Raw genomic sequence first — 23,158 nt, 5'->3', positions numbered from 1 at the left:
CTGTACAGCAAAAGAAACAGTCAACAAAACTAAAAGACAACCTACAGAATGGGAGAAGATAATTGCAAATGACATATCAGATAAAGGGCTAGTATCCAAGATCTGTAAAGAACTTATTAAACTCAACAGCAAAGAAACAATCCAATCATGAAATGGGCAAAAGACATAAACAGAAATCTCACAGAGGAAGACGCACACATTGCCAACAAGCACATGCAAAAATGCTCCGCATCACTTGCCATCAGGGAAATACAAATCAAAACCACAGTGAGATCCCACTTCACACCAGTGAGAATGGGAAAAATTAACAAGGCAGGAAACCACAAATATTGGAAAGGATGTAGAGAAAGGGGAACCCTCTTGTACTGTTGGTGGGAATGTGAACTGGTACGGCCACTCTGAAAAACTGTGTGGAGGTTCCTCAAAGAGTTAAAAATAGAACTGCCCTATGACCCAGCAACTGCACTGCTGGGGATTTACCCAAAAGATACAGATGCAGTGAAACGGCAGGACACCCGCACCCCAATGTGTATAGCAGCAATGTCCACAAGAGCCAAACTGTGGAAGGAGCCTTGGCGTTCATCAAAAGATGGATGGATAAAGAAGATGTGGTCTATATACACAATGGAATATTACTCAGCCATTAGAAATGACAAATACCCACCATTTGCTTCAATGTGGATAGAACTGGAGGGTTCTATGCTGAGTGAAGTGCGTCAATCGGAGAAGGACAAACATATTGTCTCATTTATTCGTGGAATATAAAAAATAGTGAAAGGGATTAAAGGGGAAAGGAGGGAAAATGAGTGAGAAATATCAGAGAGGGTGACAGAACTTGAGAAACTCCTAACTCTGGGAAACGAACTAGGGGTAGTAGAAGGGGAAGTGGGTAGGGGGATGGGGTAAATGGGTGATGGGTGCTGAGGGAGGCACTTGGGATGAGCACTGGGTGTTATACTAGATGTTGGCAAATCGAACTCCAATAAAAAATAAAAAATAAAAAAGAAAGCAGAGCTTCCTCAGTCAAGAATTAAGATGACTGTGACAACCCAGTCAACAACTTGATGCAGCCTATGAAAGACCCTGAAGCAAAGAACCCAAATAATCTAAGCCCAGATTCCTGACTCACAAGCAGTAAAACTGTAAATGTGTGTTAAATCGCTAAATTTCAGGAAAATTTGTTAAAGTATAGTTTTTATATCAAGTCTGAAAGAGCAGGAATTTCAAGTGGTTTACTTTGTGTGAAGATACAACCTCTAACACAGCAATACCGGTATTTTTCTAAAAGCAAGAAATCCATATCCTAAGCTTTAAAAGTATAAAGTATTATCACCTTTTTTGTTATCCCATTCTACACTACAGCCAGTAAGTGTAATAAATAATTTCACAGTCTCCCAAAACTTGTCTCCAATGTTTTTTATTCATATCCAAGAAGTATAGCAAAGCTCCTTAGGAATCATTTCTAATGTGTGTTTTTGAAAAGATAATTTCATGGGATATTGGATGTTATTAAACACAGTATTTCTGTGGTCAAATAAGTTAAAGGACTAGAGAGTTAAATAAAACTATATGTGTTCCTTCATTACAGTCCAAATAATCAAAAGGGCATGAGACCATGTTATCTGAAAGGAAGAAATAAAACTGTTTAGTTCATAGACAAATGACAGGATTGTCTATACAGAAAATCTGAAAGATCAGAAAAAAATACTCCTGAAACTAGTAATTGATTATAATAGCAAGCTTGCCACATATAAAGTTAACATACAAAACTCAATCACCTTCCTATATACAACAACGAACAAGTGGAATTTGAACACCAAAAAACAAAATACTTAGGTATATATCTAACAAAATAGGTAGAAAATCTATCTGAGGAAAATTGCAAATCTCTGATGAACGATATTAAAGAAGAACTACATAAAAGGAAAGATATTCCATATTTATGGATAAAGACTCAATACTGTCAAGGAATCAATTCTCCACAACTTGATCTACAGATCCAGTATATTTCCAACCAAGCTCCTAGCAAGTTATTTTGTGGATATGAACAAACTAATTCTAAAAGTTTGCATGGAGAGGCAGTAAGACCCGGAATAATCAACAAATATTCAAGAATGAAGTTGTAGGCTGACACGACCCACCTTCAAGACTTGCTATAAAGTTACAGTAATCAAGACTTGTGGTATAGGGATGCCTGGGTGGTTCAGTGATTGAGCATCTGCCTTGGGATCAGGGTGTGTTCCCAGGGTCCTGGGATCAAGTCCTCTATTAGGTTCCCCATGGGGAGCCTGCTTCTCCCTCGGCTTATGTCTCTACCTCTCTGTCTCTCTCATGAATAAATAAAATCTTAAAAAAAAAAGACTGTGTGGTATTAAAGAATAAACCAATAAATTAATGGCATACAATAAACCCATAAAATATACTCAACTAATAATATGACAAAAAGGAAAAGGCAATACAGTGGAGATGGGTCTTTTCAACAAACGGCACTGGAACAACTGGAATCCACAAAAAAATGAATCTAAATATAGACCTTATGCTTTTCACAAAAAGTAACACAAAATGGGTCATGGATCTAAATGTGAAATGCAGGCAGCCCAGGTGGCTCAGCAGTTTAGCGCCGCCTTCAGTCCAGGTCGTGATCCTGGAGACCCGGGATCAAGTCCCATGTCAGGGTTCCTGCATGAAGCCTGCTTCTCCCTCTCTCTGCCTGTGTCTCTGCCCCGCCCTTCTGTCTCTTATGAATAAATAAATCTTTAAAAAATAATTAATTAAAATAAAATAAAAGTGAAATGCAAAACAATAAAATTCCTAGAAGATAACATAGGAGAAAACCTAGACGAAACTGGGTTTGGTGATAACTTTCTAAATACTACACCAAATGCCATGAAAGAAAAAACTGATAAATCAGACTTCATTAAAATTAAAATTTAAAACGTCTGCTCTGTAAAAGACATTATCAAGAAAATTAAAAGACAAGCCACAGATTATGAGACAATATTTGCAAAAGATTTTCTGATAAAGGACTGTTTTTCAAAATACACAAGAATTCTTAAAACAGTAACACACACACACACAAAAAAAACTCAACAGTAAGAAAACATGATTAAAAAATGGGCCAAAGATCTTGCCAGACACCTCACCAAAGATACATGAATGGCAAATCAGCATATGAAAAATGCTCCACACATCATCTCTCAAGGAAATGTAAATTAAAACAAGATACCGCTATACATCTGGTACAGTCCTTTAGACACTAACAAAACTAAACATACTCTTACCATACAAGCCAGTGACTATGCTCCTTGGTACTGACCTATTAAAATGAAAATTTATGTCTACACAAAAACTTGCACATGGATGTTTATTCATACCTGCCAAAACCTACAAGCAACCTAGATGACCTTCAGCAGGTGAACAGGTAAATAAACTGTGGTATATTCAGAAAATGGAATATTATTTAGCACTAAACAGAAATGAGCTATTAAGCCTTGAAAAGATCTAGAAGAACTTTTTTTTTTTAAGATTTTATTTATTTACTCATGAGACACAGAGAGAGAGGCAGAGACACAGGCAGAGGGAGAAGCAGGTTCCATGCAGGGAGCCCAACGTGGGACTTGATCCCAGGTCTCCAGGATCATGACCAGGGCCAAAGGCAGCACTAAACCGCAGAGCCACCCAGGCTGCCCTAGAAGAACTTTAAATGTACATTACTAAGTGCAAAAAAGTCAATCTGAAAAGGTGACATACTGTATGATTCTAACTACATGACACTCTGGAAAACGCAAAACTATGGAGACAGTAAAAGGGTCAACGGTAACCAGTGGTCTGGGGAAGGCAGGGATAAACAGGCAGAACACAAAGGATTTTTAGGGCAATGTAAATACTCTGTATGATACTATAGTGGTGAACACATGCCATTATATATTTGCCCAAACTCATAGGAAGGCACAACGCTTTCAATGGGTTGTGCCTTTCCTCAATTACATTAGAGGAAACCCTAATGTAAATGACTGACTTTAGGTGATAATGAAGTGTCAATACAGGTTATCAATTGTAATAAATGGACCACTATGGTGGGGGATATTAATGGACAGACTATACATATGTGAGAGAAGGAAGTATCCAGGAAATCTCTGTACCTCTCTCTTCATTTTGCTATGAACCTAAAACTGCTCTTAAAAAAAATAAAGTCATAAAAGCAGTTGTAAGATATTTTAAAATAAGTATTTTCTTTCTTAAAAAATTGCATGAGAAATTTTTAGAGATTATACATCCATAAACTTATTTACTGCCATATTTATAACCTCTTAATATCTAGTCATACAAGACTACTCCATTTCAAAAGAATTTAATATTTTCATGTACTACTGCCTTTACCTAGTATACCAGCACCTCATTCTCTCTCTTGTAAACTCCTACTTCAATCTTGAAGATGCACCTCAAGCTACTTGCTGGCATCTTCTACCTCTCTCTTCCCTCCCCCTTCTCTGCAGGGTTAAAAATTAGCTTCCTCCAAAGTACTTTCTTAATACCCTACTTAGAGATCGTGGTTGTTTACCTGTTCATATTTCTAAATTATTCATTTATTCAAAACTGCAATCCTGGTAATCCAGCATCTAGTTCAATTCCTAGTATGTACTAGATACTCAAAATATGTTGACTGAATACATATATAAATGTATGTTTATATTTGGCAAAGCAATATGAATGACAGATATATGACAAAGAAAAGACACAGCTACATACTTATAAAAACTAGTAAAATATTAATATTTTAAACTAATGTTTTTAATATTTTAAATAATATGATCTTGGAACATACAGCAAAGACTATTTTTTTCTTTATTACTTATATTACATAATTTGTGTGAAAAATGTACAATCCAGCAGTATTCTCTAGCAACAATTCTCTGGCAGTGGTGTAAGCAAGGCATTTGAATTTTTCTTATTTATTATGAACGCTATTTTGCATTCTTAAAAAAAAGTAGAGGACATTTTCAGTCCAATATTTATGTTTACGTTACTGGTACAACTACAGCATATGTTTCCAACCAGTAAATGACAAAAAGGTCGCATACCAAACGAAACTGATCCACTTTTGGAATTCCATCTTCATTTGTCTCAAATTTCTGATTTTGAACAGAAAGCTGTTAAAGAAAACGAAAATGGATAAATCCCCAGTGTAGCAAAATACCAATCTTATAAGCAGTCAATTCTGGAACTATTCATATTCTGGAGAAAAGAGAACTCATTCAAAGGACATACATTAACTCTTACAGGATTAAAAAAAAAAAACTTTCATGTTAATAACCACTTGTTCCAAGTAACTAAACAGTTCCCGGGGCTCCTCAAGTATTAATCAGAGTTGATGAATATAGTATAAGAAACTGCAATACTTCCTCACATTTCAAGCAAACACATCGAAACTTTGTGGCTTATACCATGTTGGTTTCATTCATTAAGTACAAATAAAGTAAATCAAGTACGTTTCTTTCCTTCCTAATACTTAACCTATGTTCAAGAAATACATATTAAACTTTTAAAACTATTAAATGTGGAGATTTCTTACATATCCAAATTTTCTGAATCCTATATACTCATCACCCAGCCCCAAAAACCATCTGCCTTATGTATAAACCTACATATGTTATTTTTGAGGTAAATCCTATACATAATTTCATTTGTACATATTTTAGTACATATTTCTAAAAGATAAAGTCTTTATTTTGACACAACGATATCACACCAAAACGTCAGTAATTTTTTTCTTTTCTTTTTTTTTTAGTAATTCTTCAATACAGGCATACGTCAGAAATATTGGGGGTTTGATTCTAGACTATCATAATAAAACAACTATCACAATAAAGCAAGTCAAATGAATCTTTTAGTTTCCCAGTGCATGTAAAAGTTGTAATAACATTTAAGTGTGTAATAACATTATGCCTAAAAAGCATAATTAAGATACATATCTTAATTTAAAAATACTTTATTGCTAAAAAAATGCTAGCCATCATCTAACTTTGAATAAGTCATAATCACTAATCACAGATCACCATAATAAATATAATAATAATAAAGAAGTCTGAAGCAGTGCAAGATTACCAAAATATGACAGAGACACTAATGTGAGCTAATGCTGTTGAAAACCTGACATCAACAAACCTGCCTGACACAGAATTCTGTACCTTCAATTTGTAAAAAATGCAGCATCTGCAAAATGGAATGAAGTGAAGCACAATGAAACAATATATGCCTGTATAAAATATCCAGTTTTCAAATTTTTTTAAGATTTTATTTCTGAGGGATCCCTGGGTGGCGCAGCGGTTTGGCACCTGCCTTTGGCCCAGGGCGCGATCCTGGAGACCCGGGATCGAATCCCACGTCGGGCTCCCGGTGCATGGAGCCTGCTTCTCCCTCTGCCTGTATCTCTCTCTCTCTCTCTCTCTCTCTCTCTGTGTGTGTGTGTGTGTGTGTGTGTGACTATCATAAATAAATAAAAAATATTTAAAAATTAAAAAAAAGATTTTATTTCTGAGTAATCTCTATACCCAATATGAGACTTAAACTTACAATCCCCAAGGTCAAGTCACATACTCCAGAGACTGCACTAGTCAGGTACCCCAAGTTTTCAAATTTTTAATCATCTCATAAACATCAGAAATTATTTTACTTGTATATAGTTTATTTAAATCCAGATCCAAATAAGTTCCATACATTGTAATTTAAAAATGAGCAAAAGGACTTATGGTTTCTTTCTGCTCCTCACCACTAAGTAAAACTATGTTGGAAGTAAAAAACATAGCTAAAGGAGGTCTCTGAAAGGTTAAAGAAGAAAACTGGCTAAAGAACCCAGGACTGGAAGAACAACAGTGAAAGGGTGTCTTATGACCCACCCCCCTACATCCAAAAAAAAAAACAGAAAGTGACTCAACTAGGATAAACTCAAATCAATGAAATTTCTGAAAACTAAAAACAAAACAAATCTTGAAAGCAACCAAAGAAAAACATTACCTATTTGAACAGAGGATTTCTTATGTGAAAACATGGAAACCAGATGGAAGTGGCACAACATTTTCAACTGTTAAGAGACAAGAACTTTCAACCACAAATTCTATATCCAGTAAAACTATCCATCAAGAAAAAAAGGTAAAATCATATGTTCTCAAGAAGGAGAAAAGAATATGTCACTAGACAATACATTCTTAAAGACTAAAGGAAGTACTTCAATCAAAAAGAAAATGAATTTTTGGGGCACCTGGATGGCCTAGTTGATTAAGTATCTGCTTTCTGCTCTGGTCATGATCTTAGGGTCCTGAGATTGAACTCCACATCAGGCTCCCCTCTCAGCAGTCTCCCTCTGCCCCTCCCCCTGTTTGTGTATGGGCTCTCTCAAATAAATATTTTTTTAAAAAAAGGAAATGAGGGATCCCTGGGTGGCACAGAGGTTTAGCGCCTGCCTTTGGCCCAGGGCGCGATCCTGGAGACCCGGGATCAAATCCCACGTCGGGCTCCGGGTGCATGGAGCCTGCTTCTCTCTCTGCCGATGTCTCTGCCTCCCTCTCTCTCTCTCTCTCTCTCTGTGTGTGTGTGTGACTATCATAAATAAATAAAAATTAAAAAAAAAAAAAAAGGAAATGAGGGATACCTGGGTGGCTCAGTGGTTGAGTGTCTGCCTTTGGTTCAGGGTGTGATCCAGGGGACCCTAGGATCGAGTACCACATCGGGCCTCCTACATGGAGCCTGCTTCTCCCTCTGCCTGTGATGAATAAATAAAATCTTTAAAAAAAAAAAAAGGAAATGAATTTTAAAAAATATAATGGAGGGTAGCCCCGGTGGCTCGGCGGTTTAGCGCCGCCTTCGGCCCAGGGTGTGATCCTAGGGTCCCAGGATTGAGTCTCACATTGGGTTCCCTGCATGGAGCCTGCTTCTCCCTCTGCCTGTGCCTCTGCCTCTCTCTCTCTGTGTCTCTCATGAACAGATTAAAAAAAAATCTTTAACAAAAAATATAATGGAGCATCAGGAAGTAATAACAATGGAAATAACAGAAATATGAGGGAATGCCAAAGACCATTCCTCTCATCATAAGTTTCCTAAATCATATACAATGACTGAAACAAAAGTAATTCAATCACACCATGTGACACTCAAAACAATGATAGCTAAAAGTGGGTAGGGTGAAGGAACCTAAACAAAAGGCCTCTACACTACTCAAAGTGTTAGAACACTGATACCAGTAGAATCCAGTAAGACACATACATATATTGTAATAACCATACCAACCTAAGAAAACTATAAAAGGTAATACACTCAAAGCACCATAAATAAATCAAGATGAACTCTTAAAAAATATTCAAGCAACCCAAAGAAAGGCAAGAAAAGAGAAATTAATGAGTAAGAAACACAAGAAACAAACACAAGAAAGTGGTAGATTTACCCCCAATATATCAATAATCACCTTAAGTGTTGCAACAACACGGATGGACCTAGAAAATATTATACTATAAGAAATAAGTCAGAGAAAGACAAGTACCATATGATTTCATTTATATGTGGAATCTAAAAAACAAAACAGACAAAAGAGCATTGCATGCCAAAATAGATTACAATTTCCCTTATCTCTGTTATCCTACACTTCCAAAGTATATGTAAGCTTTAAGGTCTTGTATTAAAACCCTTTATTAACTGAAATATGTAAAGGGTGACTTCGGTTTTCCTGACTGAACTCTAACAGAGTCCTCACAACTATGTCATATCCTGCATCAAAGCAAAGAAAACTGCAGATTTTAAATAGAAAGCATTAAAAGAAAACCACAGGCTCAAAAATGGTGTCACTTGGTAAAGGTCCCACATCAGTAAACCAAGACTTACTACCTAACTGCAGTTTCAACCTCCCCATCACCTTCCCTGAAATGTAATCTCCACCTAACCAACATAGGAATTTCCTGGTCAGCACCAGGAAATTTACTGAGATTCTTCCATTACCTATAGGATGATCTTGCCTAAAACAATGGATTATTTGCAAATAATTTTTTCTACTCCCTCTTTACCTTTAAAAACCTTTCCTATTCTGTAACACTCTGGAGCTCCCTTCTACTTACTAGATGGGATGCTGCCAGATTCGTGAACTGATTAATAAAGCTAATTAGATCTTTAAAATTTACTTAAAGTTGACTTTTAGTTATTTAACAACGTCTTACCTTCTAATAATGCTTATCTTTCTGTTCATTCTTTCTCTCATATGCCCACATTGAGTCTTAATTCCTTTTCACTTTGTTTTGTGCATGATTCTACCTCATTATATCCAATGCCTGTCTTTCCATTAATTCTGAGGCAATAGATTGTTTTCTCCAAGGTAGAGGGAGCACAGTACATGCTTCCTAATAAGCCTCTTACTTTTCTAACAAGCCTCTAATAAGCCGTAAAAAAAGGGAATAGTGAACCAGCACACTGGTTTAAGAGATATAAGGAAACTTAAGAATTCATAAGATAATAAAAATGCTAAAGCATGATTAACCAGAAGGGTGCGATAGAAATGTAAGAACAGATGACTGTAAATTGTCGGTTCAGATGACCAGGCTGTTTGGAGGAAGCTAGGGGAAATGGGATAGGGGTAGAAAGTGCACATTCTGGAGCCAGACTCGATAGGTTTTGTTTCCACCACTTAGCAGCCACGGGGTCTGGACAAATCACCTAATTTCTCTTTGCCTCAGTTGCCTCACTTATAAGCCCACTACAAGAATCAAGATGAATATAGGGATCCCTGGGTGGCTCAGGGTTTAGCGCCTGCCTTTGGCCCAGGACATGATCCTGGAGTCTTGGGATTGAGTCCCACATCGGGCTCCCTGCATGGGGCCTACTTCTCCCTCTGCCTGTGTCTCTGCCTCTCTCACCATGTCTATCATGAATAAGTAAATAAAATCTTAAAAAAAAAAAAGAATTAAGTTGGATAAATACCTGCAAAGTAACTGATACACAGTAAGCAGTCAATTAAGTATTACCTATTTTTGTTTTTTAAATTTCAGGTAACTTGGGACATCTGGGTTAGCAATATGAAATGCTGTCTTTATGAGGGCCCCTAGTCTTATCACTATGAATAGCTTGGTAATTAAACATTGACAATAGTTGAATCTGGCTGACGAGTAGTATAAAGGGTTTCATCATTTATTCTTTGTGTAAAACTTTCCACAAGAAAACAAAAATTAAGATAATAGTTTTGCTTGTCCTAAGTGGCCCACTTTTATCTTAGAGATAATGGTTTACATGACAGACTAGATTTCCTTTCCTGTAATTGCTAGAAAATTAGAGCTATCGTAGCAGTTTATTCACAAAAAATATATTCATCCAGGATGGGAAACAGGCTTGTTCTTCAATCAATACTATTCCTTATAGGTGCTATTTTGAGGTCATATCTGAGCTCAATAAACATGACCACAATCATTTTGCAGTGTCTGCTACAAAGAAGAATGACAACATATGAATTGTATATTAGCACCTCTGAAAACAGGTGTGATCTTGTTGTTTTTAGATTTATGTATTTATATTTACTTAAAGAGCAAGAGAGGAGGAAAGGAGGAGAGAGCGAGCAGAGGGAAAGGAAGATTCTTAAGTAGACTCCACTCTGACTGTAGAGCCTAATGCGGGACTCAATCTCAAGATCCTGAGATTATAACCTGAGCCGACATCAAGAGTCAGAGGCTAAACCAACTGAGTCACCCAGATGCCCCTAGCATTAGTCTTAAAAAAGAAAGTGTGGATATAGTACAACACACAAACATAAGACGACTCTGAAAAGCGGAAAGAAGGTGAAGTTGCTAGGGACCTTGGAACTTGAGGAATGACACAATGGTGAATTTCCTGGGTTATCTTTCGATCCTCTGTATCCCAGAGGGAGTACAGAAAAGCCTCTAACTCAGAAACACTAAGAGCCATATATCCAAAAAAAAAAAAAAAAAGCCCCTGGGAAAGCCAACTCCCTCTACCCAAAGAATCGGGAAGAGGGTGGTCCAGCAGCAGAAAAAATTTTTGGTAACATTCCCTACTCCACCCAAGTAACAAATGAAAAACTATCCCATCCTACTCACAGTGTCAGCAGGGCTGAGTGGGGAGCTGGACATCCACTCCCACCAACAACAAAGAGACAGAACAAGGCAGTGTGACACTGCATTAGCTGGCACTCTACCCAACTGATACTGTCAGTGGGACCTAGCAAGGAAGCTAACTTCTAACCTTACTCAGCAGCAACAAAGTGGAACAAAGCAATGTGATAGTGTTAGTGAGACTCTATTTTTCCTTCTCTACTTCCCAAGTGTCAGCAGGACCCACTGGAACCAGAACTTCCATGTTTACCAGGCAGCACAAGGAAGTAAAATAAGGTGGTGGTGGTAAAGCAGTTATTTCAGTATGGCTCTTGCTCCCCAGTGCCAACAAAACTCAATGGAGAGATGAATTTCCACCACCATCAGCAATGAGAAGCAGCAAGAACTCACTGCAAATCAGCATTCTGTTTTTGCTGGGGTCAGCAGAGACCACTGGGGAGATGAAGATCGAACCATATCTGAACACTACACCTAAATGAGGACCAGTCTGCAAAAAATAAAGGTTCAATAGGATGCAGAGTCTCAAAATATAATTCCCAAATGTTCAGGATACAATCAAAAACCACATGTCAAACTAAGATCCAAAAAAAAAAAAAAAAAAAAAAATCCCAACCTGCATAAGAAAAAGACAATCAACAGATACCAAGGTGACACAGATGTAGAAATTATCTGAAAAAGATTTTTAAAGACGCCATCATAACAATGCTTAGAGACAAATTACAAACACATATGGAACAAACAAAATAATAGACTCAGCAAAGAAAAAACATGAGGAAAAGAGAAAACCAAAGAAAATATTAGAACTGAAAAAAAAAAACGTAAATTTTTTAACTCACTGGACTGGGTCAATGGCATAAGGAGTATGACAAAGCAAAGCACCAATGAAATTAAGAAAAAAAATAGAAAACACTCACTTGAACAGCAGCCAAAAACTGGACAGAACCTCAGGGACCTGTGGAATAGTAACAAAAAAACCCAGAATTTATGTCATCAGAGTTTCAGAAAGAAAAGAAAAAAAAGAGTGCAAGGCTAACAAAATATGTGAAGAAATAACTGCTGAACCAAATTTCACAAATCTGGTGAAAAACATAAACCTGTAAATTCAAGCCTCAAAGAGAGTAAACTCAAAAAACACATTCAAAGACACATCATAATCAAATTGTAGAAAACTAAAGACAAAGGAAAACTGTTAAAGTACTAGAGAAAAACATCACATTACCTGAGACAAATAATGATTCAAATGACAGTGGATTTCTCATGAGAGAAACCATGAAGGCTCAAAGAAGGTGGCACAACATTTTTCAAGTACAAAAAGAAATATAAACCCAGGATTCTACACATATCAAAAAGTATTCTTCAGAAATGAAGATGAAATCAACGTGCTCCCAGATGAAGGAAAACTAAGAATCTGTCATTGGCAGATTTATCTTAAAGGAATGGTGAAAAGAAATTCAAGCAAAGCAAATGACAAAACAAGAAATACTGAAATATCAGGAAGAAAAAAAGATTACAAGAGTAATAATATGGATAAAGAGAATAAACTATCCTCAGAATTAACATTTTGAGAAACACCTCCAAGCTCTCTGCACTTGGATCCAATAAGAAAAAAAGAATGAGTCTCAGGCTCTTGACTGGGTCCTCAAAGCAGGTTCAGAAACAAGAAATTCCTGTACAGAGAACACTAGAAATATCAGTGGATCCATTCAGTCTAGAACCCATAACTCTCTTGCATCCAACTCTACAACAGTAAGTTCAATTCCACACAGTCTGCTTATGAAGCTAGAATCATTTCCAGGGGCACCTAGATGGCTCAGTTGGTTAAGCATCTGCCTTCAGCTCAGATCATTACCCCAGGGTCTTGGAATAGTGCCCAGAGTCAGGCTCTCTGCTCAGTGGGGCGTCTGCATCTCCCTCTCTCTGCTCCTCCCACTGTTCCTGCTCTCTCTTGCTCTGCTCTATCTCTCAAACAGATGGAATCTTTTAAAATACAGAAATAAATGAATAGAAAAAAAAAAAGAAAAAAGGAAGTTCAAAATTGAAGGAATCACAACAGCAAACTTTTTTAAAAATCACTTCCAGGGGATCCCTGGGTGGCGCGGCGGTTTGGCGCCTGCCTTTGGCCCAGGGCGCGATCCTGGAGACCCAGGATCGAATCCCACGTCGGGCTCCCTGCATGGAGCCTGCTTCTCGCTCTGCCTGTGTCTCAGCCTCTCTCTCTCTCTGTGACTATCATGAATAAATAAATAAAATCTTTAAAAAAAAATAAAATAAATCACTTCCAGAATTTAGAGGGCTGCCATCCCTTTTCCTTTTGTAAGATTTCTTCTTTATTAGAATATTCCTGAGAGGCACACATCACAGGCCACATGACCTAGGTCTAAAAAAATAATAGGACAAGGAATACTATTTTTCCCACTGATTTTTGGATTAAGACTCAAAAAAATGCATAATGTGTGAAAAGTATATCCAAATTCTAAAAAGAAGTGTTAAACACGTCCTCGCAAGACTTTCTAAGAAGAGGACTTCTCACCAAACCATTCACAGAAGATAAGGTTAGAGATACCTTGATAAACAGATTATATAATGTAAGGGACTCCACAGTAATCAGTATGATGACACTTACTGGTAACATTTCTAAGCCCTGGACCCCCTTCTGCAACTGTTCATCACTGGCTTCAGTGGAGACTATGCCTTCAAGGCTTAATATGTTTAGTGAAGGCAGAAGGTGGTCTGCACAGAGCCTCAAAAGACTGAAATTCTGTGATGGGACTTCACTTCTTAAGTCACAATCCTCATGTCCACACTTGGGATAACCATGTGTTCCACCACAGGACTATTTAGGATGATGCAATGAGATAGTTTCTTAAAGCACTTTAGTTAAATGCCAAACATGCAGTATGTGCTCCTAACAAGTGAGGATGTTATCATATTACAAACATAGAATAATATCCTTAATTTAATAATATTTGGCCATACTACGGGAAAAAAATCAAATATATGATTTTTATAAAACTTATTCACATGAAACTAAAACTTCTTTTAAAATGGTCAAAAACAAAAAAAAAATAAAATGGGCAAAAACTTTTTAAAGCATATATAGTAGGCCATAAAACATACCTAGAATTAAGGTCTTAAAGAGGTTTACATAGAAGAAAAAGAATAAAAGGGAATTCAGGGTAGTCTGGATGTTCTGTGATGGAGTTCAAAGCTGAGGAAGGAAGAAGAAAAGCTAAGAGGTTGCTGATACACTGGGAGAAAAGAAAGACAGTGGGCAAAACATATTGGAGATATAAAAGCAGTTATTGTAAAATAAGAGGTTAGAGAATCCTGCCAGGATAAAAACGCACTGGACTGGATTCTACTACTTCTATTTAAAAAATTACAGGGGATCACAAAACCCTGGTTTTAGAAGATAACTTAAATTGCAAGAAAGTATGCATCTCAAGTTAAGAAGGTCCAGAAAATCCAAGGTTAGTTGTGCAATCCGAATGACTACTAACATCTCCCAGAATTACGTTAGGAGTTGGAATTTTTAAAAATCTTCAAACAAGGTTCCAAAGAAATGTACAAGGAGCAATAAATAAGAAATCTGTAGATGAACTCAACAAAACACACGGTATACTTTAAAAAAAAAGGGAGTACTATTTCAGTACATAATTGTGACTAAAATTTAAACATTTTCTGATACTATAAAGACATGCATTCACTCATTAATAGGAGGTGCCTCTTCTACACCAGGCATATTGTGGTTATAGCAGCAAATAAGACACACAAGCTGCCCCCAAGCAGCTTACATTCTATTGGCAAAAGCAGACAATAATAACCACAAATAAAAGAAATACACAGAATGTTAAGAGAAAACTAAAGCAGAGAAAAGGACTGCATTTTAGATTAAGGCTAGATAAGGCTGAAAAAGTGTCATTTGAATAAAAGAAAAATATCATTCACTTCTTTTTATTGTTTCCTCCCAGCAGCACCCACACAAAAACACAATTTTTGTGGTTTTATTTATTTGAGAGAGAGCACACATGCATGCACATGTAGGGCAGGGGCAGAGGGAGAGGGAGAAGCAGATTCTATGCTGCACAAGGAGCCTGATACAGGGCTTGATCCCAGGACCCTGAGAATCATGACCTGTGCCAAAGGCAGATGCTTAACCAGCTGAGCCACCCAGGCAGCCCCAACTTTTGTGTTTTGAAAACTTTTTTTCAATATAACAATGTCAAAATTGCTCTAATTTTTAAAACTGGCTTCCACCAAAGCCTTTAAAGATTTTTTTTTATTTTGGTAAATAGAATGTTTGTTTTTTTTAATAAATTAATTTTTATTGGTGTTCAATTTACCAACATACAGAATAACACCCAGTGCTCATCCTGTCAAGTGTCCCCCTCAGTGCCCGTCACCCATTCACCCCCACCCCCCGCCCTCCTCCCCCTCCACCACCCCTAGTTCATTTCCCAGAGTTAGGAGTCTTTATGTTGTGTCTCCCTTTCTGATATTTCCCACACATTTCTTCTCCCTTCCCTTATATTCCCTTTCACTATTATTCATATTCCCCAAATGAATGAGAACATACACTGTTTGTCCTTCTCCGATTGACTTACTTCACTCAGCATAATACCCTCCATCCAGTTCCATCCACGTTGAAGCAAATGGTGGGTATTTGTCGTTTCTAATGGCTGAGGAATATTCCATTGTATACATAAACCACATCTTCTTTATCCATTCATCTTTCGATGGGCACCGAGGCTCCTTCCACAGTTTGGCTATTGTAGACATGGCTGCTAGAAACATCGGGGTGCAGGTGTCCCGGCGTTTCATTGCATCTGAATCTTTGGGGTAAATCCCTAACAGTGCAATTGCTGGGTCGTAGGGCAGGTCTATTTTTAATTCTTTGAGGAACCTCCACACAGTTTTCCAGAGTGGCTGCAGATTTCATTATAACCAGGGCACTTGGGTGGCTCAGTGAGTTAAACATTTGCCTCCTGGTTTCAGCTCAAGCCATGATCTCAGGGTTATGAGAGAGAGCGAGCCAGTGATGGGCTCCACACTCAGCTCCAAGTCTTAAGATTCTCTCCCTCTACCTCTCCTCCCCCTACTCGTGTGCACAGATGCTCACTCTCTTAAATAAAACCTTTAAAAAAAGAATTTCATTATAACCTAAAAAATATCTGAAGAATATAAATGATTTTAAGATAAAACATTACCTTTCAAATGTACCAGCGAAAAGTTATGGTTTACTGGAGGTAAAAGGGTCCTGCATACTCAAACACTAGTTTTCTATAGTTAAAAGCAGTCTTCATAATATTCCTATCATTTAATGGGGGTATCATAAAGCAAAAAATTACTCAAAACTAAAATATCTTATTATGATCATCAAAATACCTAATCTATTCCAGAGTCTATTTTAGAGGGTTTTTTTTTTAATTTTTATTTATTTATGACAGTCACAGAGAGAGAGAGAGAGAGAGAGGCAGAGACACAGGCAGAGGGAGAAGCAGGCTCCATGCACCGGGAGCCTGACGTGGGATTCGATCCCGGGTCTCCAGGATCGCACCCTGGGCCAAAGACAGGCGCTAAACCACTGCGCCACCCAGGGATCCCTATTTTAGAGTTTTAATATCAAATAAACTGTTATTTTAATTTTGCTAATTCTAAAACTTTTTAAAGCCATAGAGTGACAGTCATCCATTCATGTCCCTGGAAAAAGATCCTTTGATAATGAACTGGATGTTCCAGTTGAACTCTGAATACTGCCTTTTCAAACATAGCCCTTGGGTCTTGGCTTTCTGTCATTTTATAAATTTTGCACTATGTGCTTTTGTTGTAACTTGCCTAATTCTTTAAGAAGGAAGATAAAAGTATACATGATCTTTGGTGCTAAACTAAGTTTCCTATCAATAAAATAATTTAAAAAAAAAAGAACTTGAAAAAATAAAAATAAAAGAACTTGAACTAAAAAAACTTTTTTTAAAATATCACAATAGCTCCAAAAAAGGAAAAAACACATATATAGAATCTGTAAGCTCAAAATAACAAATGCTGATTAAAAAAATCAAAGACGACCTAAATAAATGGAGTTCATGGATCAGTCTGGTAAAGATGTCAATTCTCCCCCAAACTGACCTACAGTTAATGCAATTCCAACTAAAATCAAAGCAGGGTTTTTGGTACTCATAGATAAGCTGTTTCTGAAATGTATATGGAAAGGCTAACATATCCAAATAGGTAAAATCTGACAAAGGAATTCACACTAATTATACTGCCCAATTTTTTTTTCTAAATGAGGGGATTTTAATGAATACATACCTGAATATAAAGGACTCCAAGCTAAGAATATAAAATCAAGGCAGCTATTTTGTTTTGAAGAAAGTGGCATAAGCAACTCTGAGTATCCTGCTCCCCTCCCACCCACTAACATGGGAGCTTACACCCAACAGCACTCCCTACCCAGTTTTGGGAGAAAAGTGTCTTCTATCAGGCCAGTACTATCATATACTATGATAGCTTCTTACAAAGCAGGCATGTCATCAACCAACATCTGCTTACAGTCAAAAAAAAAAAAACAGGTCCAGATGGAATAGCTTGGAACTTACATTTAGAGAGAGGGACTCTCAATCAGTTGAAGATGAGCAGATGTGCTGACACACGGTGGCTGACCACTGATCTTAAATTAGGTAAGATGAATGGATTTGTCCACATTCCCAGTTCCTCCCATGTAAAAATCACTTCTATGTTAAAGCTCCTTTCATGAAAACATACTCTGACCATATAATGTAAAGGAAAGCTCACCTAGCCTCAAGTCTACAATATAGAAACAATGAGAAAGGACAGGTTCACTGCTTTGATCATGTTCAGGACATTGACAAGGGCAAAGGGTGAGCTGGGCCCAGAAGCATCTCTACACTGTGCCAAAATTTCCATGTACTGCTCTTCCCCCGAGCCTCACAATGTTCAGCTGGCCAGTTGTACACCATGCACACTGGTTCTCCCACAAATAGCCCTATGGCCTTCACATAGTTCTTTTCCTCCAGGGTAAAGCAGTGATAAATCCATGCAGGAAGACTTATCATGTTTCCTTTTTCCATGAAAATGCAGATCCACTGGTACTCTTTATCTCTCACATCAAAGTACCCACTGCTAAGATGTACCAGATCTCATCATATAGGTGCAAATGCTCCTCATAGAACATCTTAATCTTTTCTTCATAATTTGGTAGTTTATCTTCACGTATGGTTATTATGTCAATTCAGGAGTAGTTTCTCTTCAGATTTTCTCTAATTCTAGATCATTCTCATTGTCATTGTCATTGTCAGCAGCCAGCTTTCAGTAAAAAACCCTAAGCCAATGTAGCTGCTCCAGGCTGATCAGGTGGCTGGGCTCAGCATGATGGGGCCATCTTGGGTCACTGGCAGACACATCCATTTACCAGGTCTGCACCATGGCTGGGCCAGGGCACCACAAGCACTTGCCTTCATTGGGCCTTGTCCCAGTCCACTGACCCTGTACCTACTACCAGTACTTAAGGCTTACCATAAAGATACCGTAATCAAGACAGTGTGGTATTAATGGAACGAATAAAGAGTCCAGAAACAGACTTAACACAAACATGACCAATTAATATTTTACAAAGATGTAAAAGAAAGTCAGTAGAAAATAAGTCTTTTTAACAAATGGTGTTGGAACAATTGGACATCCATATGCAAAACACACATTGACATAAATCTCACTCCTTACACAAAAATTACATCAAAACTTTTCCTAGATCTAAATGTAAAGCATGTAACTGCAAAGCTTTCAGAGGTAAATACAAGAGAGAATCATCATGACCTTGGGTTAGGCAAAAACTTCTTAGAATACTAAAATACACTCCCATAGAAGAAAAACAATAACAAATTGAGCTTCATCAAAATTAAAACCTTTTTCTCTGCAAAAGACACTGTTAGGAGAATGAAAATAAGCTGTAGACTAGGAAAAATGTTTGTAAATGATACACAGGATTTGCATCTAGAATGTATTTTTTTATAAAGATTTTATTTATTTATGAAAGAGAGACGGGGGGGGGGGACTGCATGCACACGCGCATGCACACACAAGTGGGAAGAGGGGCAGAGGAGAAGCAGATTTCTTGCTGAGCAGGGAGCCCACTGCAGAGCTCAATCCCTGGGATCATGACCTGAGCCAAAGGCAGACTTAGAGAGAGAGAGAGAGAGAGAGAGAGAGAGAGAGAGGCAGAGACACAGGCAGAGGGAGAAGCAGGCTCCATACACAGAGCCTGATGTGGGACTCAATCCTGGTACTCCAGGATCATGCCCTGAGCCAAAGGCAGATGCTCAATCACTGAGCCACCCAGGCATCCCCAAAGGCAGACATTTAACCAACTGAGCCACCTAGGCACCTCATGTAGAATATATTTTTAAATGCTCATCACTCAATAGTAAGAAATCCAATTTGAAAATGGGCAAAATACTTGAATGGACACATCACCACAGAGGATATGTGAAGGCAAATAAGATATTCAGCATCATTATTCATTAGAGAAATGTAAATTAAAACCACAATGAGACTACTATAGACCTATGAGAAATGGTTAAAAGAAAATAATGGCAATAATGTTAACAATGATGAAGAGCATTTAAAACTCTCATTCACTGCTGTGTATAGGAAAATGTCTTTATAAGGCAGATCCTTATAAAGCTATACATATAATTACAATTCACCCAACTAGCTCTCTCTTGGGTATTCAATCCTAAAGAAAGTAAAATACATGTTCACATAAAACCTATACATAAATGTTCACATCAGCTATATTTATAATAGCCAAAAACAACCCATTGGGAAACAACCCAATGTCCTTTAATAAACAGATAAACTTGGTACATTGATAAAATACTATTCAGCAATAAAAAAGGAATGGACTACTGATACACTGAAAAACTTGGATGAATCTCAAAGGCATCATGCTGGGTGAAGAAATTAGTCTTAAAAGATCCATAATGACCATTTATAGGACATTCTTTAAAAAAAAAAAAAAAGATTTGAGTGAGAGAGAGGGAGCACAAGGTGAGGAGAGGGAGAGAGAGAAGCCAAGCAGGGAGCAGATGCAGGGCTTGATCTCAGCACCCTGAGACCATGACCCAAGCTGAAGGCAGACACCCAACCGAGCCACCCAGCCACCCAGAGTCCTTTATAGGATATTCTTAAAAAAAAAAAAAAAACAAAAAAAAAACGACTACTACAGTGATAAGAGAAAACATCAGTAGTTGCCAAGGCTTAAGAGTTACGGGGAGGGACTACAAAGGCACAACATATAGGATTTTTTTGAATTATGGAAGTGCTCTGTATCCTAATTGTGATGGTTACACTAATCTATACGCATGTTAAAATTCATAGGACTGTATGCCAAAAAACAGTGAACTGTACTACACACGTTAATTAAAAAATAAAGTTTTAGGGGCACCTGGCTGGCTCAGTTGGTAGAGCATCCAACTCTTGATCTCAGGGTTGTGAGTTTAAGGCCCACATTGGGCAAAGAGATTACTTAAGAAAAATAAAATTAAGTTTTAAAAAGACCTTAACAATAAAGAGCAGAAATTCAGCACAACAGTATACTGACTCATATAGTTCTTTACTACCATTCGATGAAGAAAGAAAATAGATGAAATAAAGACTATTACCATACTCAAATGATATTTTACGACAGCTCTGAGGAACATAAAAATATGCAAGACTTTTATTTCCATCCCTCTGATGTGAAGAAGAAATAGATTACTGAAGCAAAGATTAAAATGATGCCAGTTTAATCATTTCTATGACTATGATGAGCTGTAAATACTAAGCCAGCAAAAGGCTAAAACTTGTGAATAATTAAATGGGGAGGCAAGATGCCCAATGATTACCACATGCATAGGTATAAACACTCTTTTGGTAACAGCTTTATTGAGATATAATTGCTGTTAAACAAACTACATACATTTAAAGTAATATGATTAGTTTTGATATATGTACATATCTACAAAATCACAATCAAGCTAATGGAACATAGTGATTATGCCAAGAAATTTCCTCATGCCACTTTTGTAATCCATCCCTCCTTTCCCCTCTACCCTCAAGACTCCAGGGCATTAATGATCTCCTTTATGTCATTATAGATAAGGATATATTTTTTAGAAGTTTATATAAATAGAACCATAAAATACGTACTTTTTCTTTCCCCTGGCTTCTTTAGCTTGGCAGGATTACTTCAAGATTCTTCCATATTATTGGTTATATTAATATTTCTTTTCTTTTTATTGCTAGTAGTATTCCAATGGATATATAGCACTGTTTAACCATTCAGTTAGATAGATATTTCAGTTTAATCCCAGTTTTGGGCTATTACAAATAAAATGTCTTTGAGTATCTGTGTCCAATTCTGTGTGGACATATGCTTTCATTTCTCTTAGCTAACTACCTGGGAGTAAAAATGGCTGAGTCACATGGTAGGTACATGTTTAACCTTTTAACAAACTGTCAAATTTTATTGTCCAGAATGGTTGCTCCACTTACATTTCTCTCAGCAATATATGAGAGTTATAGCTGCTATACATGTTAGTCAGCACTTGGTATGGTCAATCTTTTTAATTTTAGGCTTCCTAGCAGAGGCATAGTAGATCATTTTGGTTTTAATTTGCTTTTGTCTAATAACTAAAGATACTGAGAGCATCTTTTCCCATGTTTATTTACCATCTAGGTATCTTATTTGGTAAGATGTCTATTTAAACAATTCTGCCCATTTTTAAACTGAGTTGTCTTATTACTGAGTTTTAAGTTTTTTTTATAAAATGAATATAAGTCTTTTGCAAATATTTCTCCCAGTCTGTGTGTGACTTGCCTTTCATTTTTGTAACAATGTCTTCTGAAAATCAAAGTTTTGAATTTTGATCAAATCCAAATTACTGATTTTCTTTTATACTTGATGTTTTTAAATATCCTCTTAAAGGAAATCTTTGCCAAACTCAAAGTCAATAAAATTTACTCCTATATTTTATTCCAATTTTAAAGACTTCAGTTTTAATAATGATTCAAAGGGGCACATGTACCCCAATGTTTATAGTAGCAATGTCCACAAAAGCCAAAATATGGAAAGAGCCCAGATGTCCATCAACAGATGAATGGATAAAGCAGATGTGGTGTGTGTGTATATATACATACACAAAATGGAGTATATTACTCAGCCATCAAAAAGATGAAATCTTACCATTTACAATGACGTGGATGGACTAGAGGGTATTATGTGCTAAACAAAGTCAATCAGAGAAAGACAAATATATAATTTCACTCATTTGTAGAACTTAAGAAACAAAACAGGAGAACACTGGGGAGGGGATGGAAAAATAAGATGAAATCAGAGTGGAAGACAAATCACAAGAGACTACTGAGAGTTACTGGAGAAGGGGGTGGGGGTGAGGTAGGTGGGTGTTAGATATTAAGGAGGGCACATGATATAATGAGCACTGGAATATGCAACTGATGAATCACTAAACTCTACCTCTGAAACTAATAATACACTATATGCTAATTCATTTTAAAGGCTTCAGTTTTACACTTAGGTCTAATACACATTTAGACTTAATTTTTATAAATTGTGCAAGGATTAAATCAAAGTTTATTTTTTTATATACAGATATTCAACTGTTAGAGTACAATTTGAAGATGATCCTTTTCCTCACAGAATTGCCTTGAAATCTTTGTCAAAAATCAAATCATATATTTTTACTATTTCAACTGCCTTTATTCTGTTCCATTGATCTCTATGTCTAACTTTAAACCAACACCACAATATCCTGATTTATTATAACTTTATTAAGTCTTAAAATCAGGTAGTTTAAATTTTCAAAATTATTTTAGCTAACTCAGTTCTATGTATTTTCATATAAATTATATCTGATTGTCAATTACTGTTTAAAAAAAAAAGGCCTAGAAACATTTTGTTGAAATTGTATTGACCCCAAAGACCTATTTAGTAATTCACATCCACACAATACTGAGTCTTCCAGTCCATAACCCTGATACAGCTC

At 36.8% G+C, this 23,158-nt stretch overlaps 1 protein-coding gene and 1 pseudogene across 2 annotated transcripts in view; both read right to left on the bottom strand.

Moving 5' to 3' along the window:
• The window catches only part of STK31 (serine/threonine kinase 31), a 93,204-nt gene that overhangs the window by 11,996 nt on the left and 58,050 nt on the right, over positions 1 to 23,158 (bottom strand). The window contains exon 23 of one of the 2 annotated variants that reach the window (XM_055314771.1): positions 5,082 to 5,150. The exons of the other annotated variant lie outside the window; for it this stretch is intronic. Within the exon in view, the coding sequence (XP_055170746.1) occupies positions 5,082 to 5,150 (69 nt within the window). The remainder of the gene's footprint in view (positions 1 to 5,081; positions 5,151 to 23,158) is intronic. 2 annotated transcript variants of the gene reach the window in all.
• LOC129502728 (acireductone dioxygenase-like) lies at positions 17,904 to 18,542 on the bottom strand (annotated as a pseudogene).

Source organism: Nyctereutes procyonoides, unplaced genomic scaffold (genome assembly GCF_905146905.1).
Source record: "Nyctereutes procyonoides isolate TBG_1078 unplaced genomic scaffold, NYPRO_anot_genome, whole genome shotgun sequence".
Lineage (NCBI taxonomy): Eukaryota > Metazoa > Chordata > Mammalia > Carnivora > Canidae > Nyctereutes > Nyctereutes procyonoides.
This window is presented reverse-complemented; position numbering and strand designations above follow the sequence as displayed.